At 41.8% G+C, this 12,010-nt stretch overlaps 1 protein-coding gene and 1 non-coding gene across 2 annotated transcripts; one reads left to right on the forward strand and one right to left on the reverse strand.

The window, feature by feature from the left end:
* Positions 1-599: 599 nt before the first annotated feature.
* Positions 600-679, reverse strand: Trnal-uag. Its single transcript has one exon. It is a non-coding gene; the product is annotated as a tRNA-Leu (tRNA).
* Positions 680-5,413: 4,734 nt separating this feature from the next.
* On the forward strand, positions 5,414-7,593 carry LOC119656065 (histone acetyltransferase Tip60). The gene is given in 6 exon segments (XM_038062343.1): positions 5,414-5,552; positions 5,736-5,862; positions 5,926-6,235; positions 6,237-6,399; positions 6,457-7,028; positions 7,090-7,593. Coding segments are annotated over 6 exon segments (1,449 nt in total). The 5' UTR covers positions 5,414-5,492; the 3' UTR covers positions 7,307-7,593.
* Positions 7,594-12,010: the final 4,417 nt, after the last annotated feature.

Genomic DNA, 12,010 nt, shown 5'->3' on the forward strand with positions numbered 1-12,010 from the left:
GTGGGAACTTCCAAAGTTCTTTCTCGATTTCTTATTTTCTAATTATATACCATATGTTTTTACATAATGTCTGGACCATATTCAGCTGACTATAACAATACAGGATCTAGGGACGATAGTAGTAGCTGCCTAACCTCTGTTTCTATCCCTACTGCACTACTGGACGTTGCATTCTTTCTGCTATAGCTTTAGAAATATTTTACATGTCAATCTGAGATTTTTACTATAGATTTTCAAAATGCTGCACTTCTGAAATATGAAGAGAAAAAATAGATTTTTTAAAATAGTCACACTATACCACTACCATAGAAAGCTACAAACCTATATTTTTCAAAAAGGCGATCACAATTCAATGAGCAAGGATTGTGAACTTTTTTCTGTTTCTGAGCAAATGCCTTCTACATAGCAACCAAATACAATATGTTCATGAGTTATTCTGGGGAGGGTAATACAGAACAAAATGTCTATGCCTAAATAAACTTTTATATGTATTAATTAAAACTACGAAAAATTAAGTTCTTGTCATACTAGAATAGTTAACCGCAAAGCAATAATTTTCAAGTCAATGTATATCCAAAAAAAAGTGTCGAAAAAAGTCGTGACAGCGGTGGGATTCGAACCCACGCCCTTTCGGACTGGTGCCTAAAACCAGCGCCTTAGACCGCTCGGCCACGCTGCCGACGGCTAGGATGTCGCTCAGGTCGCATTTTCAGCATTCTTCAGAAAATAATTTCTATTATTCAATTTGAGAATTAAATTTTCTCCCGAAAATATATGTATCTGGAGATAATAATTGAAAATTTTTCTACTTTTATCATTGCAATCATAAGAAACGAAAACAAGTAAACGGGGACACTGTGCAAACGGAAACACAGCCATCCTTGTAGTCAGATGTAAAATCATATTCTACTAAGAACTGCCGCATGTGAATCATACATGCGTCACTTTTTATCTGAAGGAGTATGGCGAGATTGAACAATTTTATTGCTCTCGGGGTAATTGAGACTTGAAATATTGTGGAAAAGTAATTAGAAAATATATTTTTTGTGTGAATTACAGTCGCGCTCAAAAAAGCAGGGAACAACATTTTTGTTTGTTGTACGTTTATTCTAATAAAACTGCAAAATTACATGAATTTGATCAATATAAGCAGACTCCCCACGTTAGAAAATGGCTATACGTTTTTTATGCCGAAATAGCCGTTTCACCTGCCAAATTACCATATCCGTTAAAAAAGGCACTCGGGACGCTCATTTGTTAAATATAATGGTTTAAAAATTGAACTCTCGAGCCAGGAATTTGAATCTTATCTATGGGGAGACATCCGGTGTAGTGTTTGTTCCTTGTTACTTTTCAAAGAATCAATCAGTTTTAACAGGAAAGTGGGAAATTGGTGCGTAAGGGGAGAATACTTCAAGTTACTTTACGTTTCGGCAGTAATGAACGACAAAAAAAGCGTACGTTTCTGAAAGATTCACAGGCCGCAACAAAAACTGGACTTTCCTGAACGGGATTCGAAGCGTGGGCACGTTGAATATTCTGATTTGAATTTCAATAATAGTGACACAAAATTCGAACGCGTATATTATCAGTTAAGATTGGTGTTGAAGTTTAAAAAATGTTAACTGCAGCAAGGCACCAGACAATATTTCAACATCCTCCTTGGCATTTCACGACGAAATTAATGTTGACCGTTTTATATCATTATGAGTAACTGTCAGTTGCCGAGCTACTGAAGTTTCTTGGTTGGAGTTGTGACGACAATATGGCGCGAGCTTTTCAGTCTGAAAACGATAGTGTTGATAGAAACCCAAGAAAATGATATAAGTGCTTATAAAAGGCATTTCTTATAAACTCATACTTATAAAAACCGCAAATATTTCTATATCTACTAAAATTAACTGCAAAGAGTCATCAACAAGAAGATTTTGGTGGGAATGTTTGAAAACTGGTTTAGAAACCGCTGTGGAGCTTATGTGAAATTAAGTAGCTAGCTGTTGAACGGAATTTCAAGGAAAATACTTTAAATTCCCGACAATTTAAAACAAGTCGGAATACCGGAAGCTCGCGCTTCGGATATAAAGGTTTTGTGTTCATCTTATGTAAAAGACGCACATTTTTCTGTCCGTATATAGCTACAAATCCAACATAATCCTTCATATTTTTCCAAACTACGAGACATACGTACATATTAGAGCCATAGATATCACGCTCACCCTAAACAAACAAACTGCCTATTACCTACTGTACACATATATGCACGTATCTAAACTTATCGTACCCATATTTCCGATTTACGTCTTATATCTAACTGAATTAGGCACTACCCGCAAAGTTCATTAGCACGTATATATTATATACCTACATACACACATGTCTGGTTGACAAATAACTAAAAAACTAAAACAAAATAATTGTCTGCGACCCAATTCGTAAGAACTCATTTCGTTGTGATATTGACGAATTGATATGTGATGATGAGGTCATGCGGGTTGTAGAGTGAACGAAATTCACAAAAAATTGTAAAGTTTCACCCCCTATAACTTTGTTAATAATAGTTGGATTTTCTTCAAACTTGACCAAACAGTGCATTATATTCTTCATTACACGCATGCCAAATGTTGTACTTCTGGGATGAACATAAGAGGGGATGCCGGGTAAATTTCTAAAATGTGGAAATATACTATTATTAACTTTATTTGTGCAGATATCGGAACCGGATATATTTTGAGGCCTAGATTTCGTAGAGATGCACCACTGTGATTTTTTTCAGATTTTTCGGTTGGATAAGTTCTGAGAACGAGACCTGTTACACTTTTTGTAGGTGATATTTTGAACCCTCACTCCCCTATGTTTCATCTAATATCAAATATTGAACCAGGTTCGAAAAGTACTAATTGAGACCTTTCATTTGATACCCTACATGGCTACATTCTGCGAAAAAAAAATTTGCACCCTCCATTCACATGTACGGGGAGCCCCCCCTTAAACTTAACACAAGATGGCGCCACTTACTGCATGGAAAGGGATCACCAGATTACATACTCTCACCAATTTCCGTGACAATCGCTCTAGCCGTTTCCGAACAAATCGGGTGTGACAGACAGACAGACAGACAGACGGACACACAGACACCGTCTCGATTCTAATAAGGTTTTGTTTCACACAAAACCTTAAAAAATGGCTTCTCACAGTGCCCCAACTACAGACAGAGAAGAATGAAAACGAATCTCCAGTCCCTACCTGTTGCTACTTTTCAATTAATCAATCAGTTTTCAACAAGAAATAGGAAAATGGTTGGGTGAAAGGACAATCTTTCAATTTAACTTATGTTTTGGCAATAATGTTAACGAACTATATAGCGATCGAGGCAAAGTCCCCGAAACGCAAGATACCAAAATGGAAAAGTTAGGTTGCTGCTGTTGTGAGGGATTCAAACCTTCGACCAGATGAATATTCTACGGAATCTCTCTTCACAAGATCTTTCTTTAACTGGAACATGATAAATGAGTAATAGTGACACAAAATTCTAACGCAGTCATATATTGTCAATTAAGTTTGGAGTTCATGTTTAAAAAATGTTAACTCACATTGAAATGATCCCCAAAATCCCCAAATTTCGGCCGGGGTCTTATGAAATTATTTGTGCAGCATGATACGAAACAATATTTTACCGTCTTTCTTTATATTTCACGCGCGGAACTAATTTTCACGTTTTAAGGTTTTAATGAGCAACTGCCAGTTGCCGGTCTATTGAAATTTCTTGGTGCGGCTTGTGACGTCACACAAAATAGCGTGGGCTTTTTAGTGCGATTGAATTTGGTTGAAATTTAAAATGCTGATAATTTAAAAGATGTAGTTTTTTTTCTAAAACGGTCTTCGAGAGTTTTGTTAGATTGCACCATAGAAACAATTTCCATCCTTAACCAAAATAAGGCTGGGATTCTAATAGACTCACCACATTAGAAAATAACTAAATTTTTTTTGACAACCAAACAGTGGTTGCACCTGCCCAATTACCATATCTATTGGATAAAAAACCAATTCGGAACGCTCATTTATTACAAGCTGCATATATAGCAACATCTTTACCTGGGCGGTTATAAAATGTGCGTTTCTAAAGATTCATAGGCCGCAAAAAAAATGGATTTGCACTGAGCGAAATTCGACCTTGGGCCGGTTGAATATTTTGCGGGATCTCTTTTCCTGTGACTTGATTTGAATTTGACTAACAGTGACACAAAATTCTAACATATATTATCAATTAAGATTGGAGTTAAAGTTTAAATAATGTTAACTCAGATTGGAATGAATCCCAAAATTTAAACCTGACTCCAAACAAACTGGACTCCGTCGGACAATGGCGATACACTTCTTACGAGTATTTCCTTTCGGGGCAGGTAAAAAAAATTTCAGCCAGGTAGTGCGAAATGATATGAGCAGTAGACACGAAACAATATTTCACCGTCCTTCTTGACAATTCACCCGCGAAATTAAATTCAACACACTGTTATCTCGATAAGTAACTTCCAATTAACGGTCTACTGAAGTTTCATGACGCTATTTATGGCGTCATACTCAATGGCGCGGACTTTTCCGTCCATTTAAGAGTTTTGTTAGATTGCATCAGAGAAATGATTTCTATGCAGTATCTAAAGCAAAGAATTTTGGAAAAAATGCAACCGTTCACGGTTTCCTTCACAGATAGGTCTATATAGCCTATACTCCAAAGAAGATGCCATTTATTTCCCAAAGAAATTTTGAAAAGTGATTGGAATATGCTGAAGAATTTGCTAATAAGTCAGTACCTGAATACCATTATTATCTGCTGCGAATTTTAATTCAACCTTTTCGGTTCCCATGACCTGCAATTGGTGTGGAGAAAGTGGGCATAGCCTTACAAGATCGCAATATTGGGCCAACAGTTAAACAGGGTGTTAGCAGCATCATGATATCAAAAGGATTCTTCTCAGTCAACCAGCTTGCATTTAAATCCGATAGAGCATTTGTGGTAACACGTCGAAAAGGAGGAACACAAGCGAGAGCAGCAAAATGGTGTTTGGAAGGATCACATAACGGTATCTGGAGATCTATTCTTGTAGAGTCAAGGAAAAAATGGTCAACACATAAAATTTTAATTTACCCAATTGATGGCATAAATTTGTTTTCTTTGTATTAAATTTGAAGTGTCCAAGTCCAAGTGAAAATGCCATTATTTAGTTACATTTCACATTTAATGAAAATTATTAGTTTTACTATTTGCGGTATATGCGTTCACTACGCAAAGCCAAATAAAAATCTCCATCTTTAACCGCGCACAATCAAAATATCGTAACTTAATAAAGATAACCCCCCGTAGTGTTACCACATCACAAGTTCCAATGTTATTATGCCTTCAATTGAGATAAACTACCTCAAACGTCAATATGTAAGTAGTAAGAAGAAGCAAACATTTTCAATTCATCAGAGTTTCGTGAATTTTGATATTATTAATGAAAATCACGACGAAAATGGAAGTAGATGAAGATATTTCATCGATCTGTGAATCCACAGTAAGTATAGTTTCCAATGAAATTGGGGTTCAGTCCCACAGCATCTGCATTGCGCTGTAATAAACAAATATAAAATTCAAAACAAAAACATAACCTGCTCGGCAACAAAAACACACTTCCCTTCCGAACATTTGACAAGGCCAGTTAACTCACTAATTTGCGATTTTTGAATCCTTCTTGCAGTCAGCCCTTACGGAAGGTTGTCGTCTACCGGTCCGAATGCACGGAACAGATGACTGGCCTCTTGCAGAAATTGTCAGCATAAAAGACGTTGAGGGCACGAAAATATTTTATGTTCACTATGTAGACTGTGAGTAGATGTGTAGAATCTTCTCGAATGTACGCTAATACACAAGTGTGCATTGTTCTGTAGTTAATAAGCGCTTGGATGAATGGGTCTCGGAGGATTACTTGGATACACGGAAAGTGCAGTTTCCTCGACGCGATGGGACTGCCACTGGGCAGAACACAGGGGTCACAACACCAAAGAAGTTCAGCCATTCGGTCACTGGCCCTGCCTCCCGGCCCACCAGCCCCATTTCCTTGCCCAATAACGACATTGTGAATGGAAGTGCCGTCCTAGCTGCCGCGCTACAAAAGAAAATGAATCGGAAACGGAAGGTACACTTTTGTTTTTCCGTTCAGCCACAAGCTATTCATCGCTTAGTTACAGGCAACAGTTGTTGAGAATGAGGAAACTTCACAAGATGGCCAGAACGTAACACCACGCCAGTCCGGGAGTATGGTGACCCACCACGACGACGTCGTGACTCGCATGAAGAACGTAGAAATGATCGAATTGGGACGACATCGGATAAAGCCCTGGTATTTCGCTCCGTACCCACAGGTATGAAGGCAAATTAAGTAAATCGCTGAGGGAAGTAATAACGGCCTTTTCCCTCAGGAACTATGTCAGACGACCTGCATTTACATCTGCGAGTTCTGCCTCAAATATCGCAAAAGCAAAAAGTGCCTCGAGCGGCACTTGATGAAATGTAACATTCGTCACCCGCCTGGCAATGAAATCTACCGGAAGCACACGATCTCCTTCTTCGAAATTGACGGTCGCAAGAACAAGGTGTACGCGCAGAACCTGTGTTTGCTAGCGAAGCTATTTCTCGATCACAAAACACTCTATTACGACACCGACCCGTTCCTCTTCTACGTAATGACCGAGTACGATTCCCGGGGATTCCACATCGTTGGTTACTTTTCAAAGGAGAAGGAGAGCACGGAAGACTACAATGTTGCTTGTATTCTAACCATGCCGCCCTACCAACGCAAAGGTTACGGCAAGCTCCTCATCGAGTTCAGCTACGAATTGTCCAAGTTTGAGGGGAAGACCGGATCTCCCGAGAAGCCACTGTCGGATTTAGGCTTGCTGTCGTACCGCTCGTATTGGGCGCAGACAATTCTGGAGATCTTCATTACAGCCAAACCCACAGGAGACAACGAGAAGCCAACTATTACAATTAAGTGAGTCTCCCTCCCGTCGCTGCGCCACACGACACTAATTGCCCAATCTTTTGTTTTGCAGTGAAATTTGCGAGATTACCAGTATTAAAAAGGAAGATGTGATATCAACTCTACAGAATCTAAATTTAATCAACTACTATAAGGGACAATATATCGTCTGTATCAGCCGAGATATTATCGATCAACACAAGAAGGCCATGGACAAACGCAAGATCCGGATCGACTCGAAGTGCTTGCACTGGACACCGAAGGACTGGTCGAAGCGGTCGAAATGGTAACGTGACCGAGGATCCACGCAACCACAACCGAGTCAGAAAGAGATAATTTCCACTAAACATTTTCTTCTGGGCGTCGCAGCCAACCAGCTTTCGCTCGTCTTCTTGTTGATTGACTGGCGCTATGGAAGCTTCTCTGTTCGGCATTCGGATCAGTCCCCGTTGTTGCAGCAAGGAAACTATTTCTAAAGCTTGAATTAATGTCTTAACTCTGTTTTGCGTTGCCTCTAATAAAGTCTGTGGTAAAATATGTTGAGAAAAATAAATAAAAATAAGCTTAGGTTGTAAGGCAGAAATCCCGTTTTTTTGGTATCGTTCTTGATTCTAATATGCGGATGATCATACTAGGACTGATTTCGCCTTTCTCATGATAGAAGCGAAAAGTGGATCTTCTTTGGTGCCAAAGTCAGGCCGGCTTTCTCCAGAAGTCAAACTGAGCCACCGCCTAGGGGGTCAAATCCCGTGGTGAAGAGATCAGTTTCCTAAAAAAGTGTTGACATTTGTTTTCCAGAAAGAGGCATCGTTGCTTAGGGGCTTGCAGTATATCACACACATTACACAACGTTAATCTACTTTGATGCCAATTTTCAAACCTACTACTACTGCTAAAGTAAGTAGGAAAGGAGTGCTACATTTCCAGTTTCTAAGATTTCCCTTGAAATTGTGGGAATCCAATCGGGTGTTTAATACTAACTAATTGCAGTGCCTGCTTGTGGTGTTCCCGCGCGGGAGATCCAAGGCACTGAAACTCACTCTACATAACCTAGTATCCCCAACCTCAACTCATCCCGGAAAGATTCGGAGCCACCCAATGTTCAGGTCTGCCACATTCATAGGCATCTTAGCATCTTGAACATTCAACGCTGCTTATTCCTACTAGGTAGGCCTGTCTGGAAGATACAAAGATACTATAGCACGAGAATTTTGCTAATAAATCTTAAAAAGGACGTTGCTGCAACGTGGGTGCGACAGCTACGCTGAGGATGTCGCTCAACTCTCTCATATTGCACGAGTCTCTGATATTGAAACATACCATGCTTCAGGTCTTCGGGGGTACCAGTGCATTTGCAACGGTCGGGGGACTCACTCACTTCGAAGGGATGGAAATACGTCACCACTGTGTCAAGTGGCTATCCAACCTCTATGCCTCCCTCGACCCATCTTTCGGGATCAGTGTATAGGTTCAGTAGCCTTTTTCGAAGTTCCCACCCTTACTGTCATCTCCTTTATTACCCCTTTCTAACAGCTGTTCGGAAATCTGCAGTCACCTTGGATGGATTCGCAATCGTCCTCTAGTAGAGACAGTTCGCCTCACATATTAGAAGATCACCCGGGATGACATACATTTCCACACCCAATGCTTCCAACCAGCAATGTCATTGACCAGTACGTGCAACACACCCTCTTCCCGTGTCTAATGCTTCCACCTAAAAAGGAGCCACATATAATACGATAGATCTCCCAACTATAAAATGCAAACAACATTTTGGCCCCCGATATCAGAAATCATTCTTGCTGGAGAGGAACCAGCCTTTGGCACCTTCAAAGTCTCCCTTGGAACTCAACTTGACATCAAACAGACGGGCTCTTGATTGCTTGATTTGACAGTATTGTTCTTTCTGCAATTAGTAATAAGGGTGCCCCGCCTTTTCGTCCGCCAGGTCTAGGTTAATTCTATTTGATGACATGAATGGCCTCATTTCTATAAAGTTCCATGTTCTCCGGAAAGACTTCTTAGAAAAGGGACACCCGGTTTAGCCAAGATTCAGATTCATCATCATCATCATCAACGGCGCAACAACCGGAATCTGGTCTAGGCCTGCCTTAATAAGGAACTCCAGACATCCCGGTTTTGAGCCGAGGTCCACCAATTCGATATCCCTAAAAGCTGTCTGACGTCCTGACCTACGCCATCGCTCTATCTTAGGCAGGGCCTGCCTCGTCTTCTTTTTCTACCATAAATATTGCCCTTACAGACTTTCCGGGTGGGATCATCTTCATCCATACGGATTAAGTGACCCGCCCACCGTAACCTATCGAGCCGGATTTTATCCACAACCGGACGGTCATGGTATCGCTCATAGATTTCGTCATTGTATAGGCTACAGAATCGTCCATCCTCATGTAGGGGGCCAAAAATTCTTCGGAGGATTCTTCTCTCGAACGCGGTCAAGAGATCGCAATTTTTCTTGCTAAGAACCCACGTTTCCGAGGAATACATAAGGACTGGCAAGGTCATAGTTTTGTACAGTAAGAACTGATAAGTCTCTGCGCGTGCCCGCGTTCTTTGAGAATGCAAGATTACTCGGTATGCGGCATTCTTCCGCTCCATTGCTAGCTTACATTCATCGTCAAACCACCCGTTCCGACTCCTTTTGCGGCTGGGGTCAAGTATGTTTGTGGCCGTATCCATGATAACGTTCTGTAGGTGATTGTGAAGATCATTTGTTGATGCTTCATCTCCACGATCTCTGTTGACTGCGGTTATTGCGGCATCCATTTCCCTCTTATAGATGTCGCGGAAGGTTGTGTTGTGGATGGCTTTAGTGTTCACTCTCACCTGATTGTCAGAGGGGATTCTAGGTGGTATTGTTATTCGAGCTCGGAGCACCATGCCAACGAGATAGTGATCCGAGTCTATATTGGCCCCCATATAGGTTCTGACATTCATCAAGCCTGAGAGGTGGCGGCGTTCGATCAACACGTGGTCAATTTGGTAGAAAGTGGCCACGTCTGGAGAGGCCCACGTATGTTTGTGGACCGCTTTCCGCGCAAACCAGGTACTTCCAACAACCATTTCGTGTGACCCTGCTAATTGAATAATCCGCAGTCCGTTATCATTTGTTTTTTCGTGTAAGCTATGGGAGCCAACGTATCGCCTGAATACGGGCTCCTTCCCTACTTGGCTGTTAAAATCCCCAAGTATGATTTTGATATCATATCTGGGACAGGCTTCGAGGGTTCGTTCTACTGCCTCGTAGAAGGTATCCTTCTCCGACTCTGCAGTCTCCTCTGTAAGGGGGCGTGAACGTTTATGAGGTTTATATTTCTAAACTTGCCTCGTAAGCGCAGAGTGCATAGCCGTTCGCTTATGTTTTCAAAGCCGATAACAGCAGGTTTCATTTTTTGGCTGACTAAGAAACCTATTCCGAGCACATGGTTTACTGGATAGCCACTATAATATATGGTGTAGTGGCTCTTCTCCAGGAAACCGGTCCCTGCCCATCGCATATCTTGTAACGCTGTTATATCAGCCCTATATTGGGACAAGGTATCGGCTAGCTGCTCATCAGCTTCATCTCTATACAGGGAGCGCACGTTCTATGAGAAAAAGCGCAAATCGTTGATCTGTTGTCGTTGCCGGGTCCGTCGTTTTAAAGTCCGTCCTATCTGAGGCTCCTGTTGTGGCTTCGTAACAAGTTGTTTTCCGTGTAGGGTTGTCAGCCCTACCCAACCCCCAACCTGGAGGACCCGTTGGTACAATTTGTCCCGTTTTTAGGCGCGGGAGACTCGCCTTCATCCTTCTCCGTCTGCAGCTTTTCGTTACGAAAGAGCTCCCAGCGATCACCACGTGGAGGTGGAGATAGGATTTGGTAGTAGAGCTGTTGGTGTTGGTGCAGCAGGCATTTCCCAGGTTTTATGTTCCATCGTGGGTACCAATCCACGTTTCGCCCTGGGACCTATACTACCCTTTGAACACCTTTGGCACCTTCAAAGTCTCCCTTGGAACTCAACTTGACATCAAACAGACGGGCTCTTGATTGCTTGATTTGACAGTATTGTTCTTTCTGCAATTAGTAATAAGGGTGCCCGCCTTTTCGTCCGCCAGGTCTAGGTTAACCGTTTACAAATCCCATTTGATGACATGAATGGCCTCATTTCCATAAAGTTCCGTGTTCTCCGGAAAGACTTCTTAGAAAAGGGACACCCGGTTTAGCCAAGATTCAGATCCCTCACATTTAACCAACACCTCTCGAGCCAAATGCACGACCATTGCTATGGCATCGACCGAAGATTAGACTTGTCGAAACCCATACTGCGGCTTCGTTATCCTCAATATTTGCACTTCTTCGTTCGACGGAGTCCGTGATAAGTCTCTGCGCGCGCGCGGGATTGTATGTGGTGTCATAATTCGTGCTCGGAGCACTATGCCAACGACATAGTGATCCGAATCTATATTGGAATCCCTATTTGTTCTGACATTCAGAGGCTGAGAGGTGGCGACGTTCGATCAACACGTGGTCAATTTGGTTGAAAGTAATCCCGTCTGGAGAGGCCACGTATGTTTGTGAGCAGCTTTCCGCGCAAACCAGGTACTTCCAACAAGCATTTCATGCGATACTGCTAACTAAATAACGCGTAGTCCGTTATCATTGGTATCCCTATGTGTGCTATGGGAGCCAACGTATCGTCTGCGGGCTCCGTCCCTACTTGACAGGCTTCGAGGGTCCGCTCAACTGCCTCGTAGAAGGTATCCTTCTTCGACTCTGCAGTCTCCTCTGAAGGGGCGTGAACGTTAATGAGGCTTATATTTCCAAACTTGCCTCGCAAATGCAAAGTGCATAGCCTTTCACCCATATTTTCAAAGCCGAACAGCAGGTTTCATTTTTTGGCTGACGAAGAAACCTTCTCCGAACAGATGGTTTACTGGATGGCCGCTATAATATATGGTGTAGCGGCTCTTCTCCAGGAAGCCGGTCCCTGTCC

This window comes from Hermetia illucens, chromosome 4 (assembly GCF_905115235.1).
Source record: "Hermetia illucens chromosome 4, iHerIll2.2.curated.20191125, whole genome shotgun sequence".
NCBI lineage: Eukaryota > Metazoa > Arthropoda > Insecta > Diptera > Stratiomyidae > Hermetia > Hermetia illucens.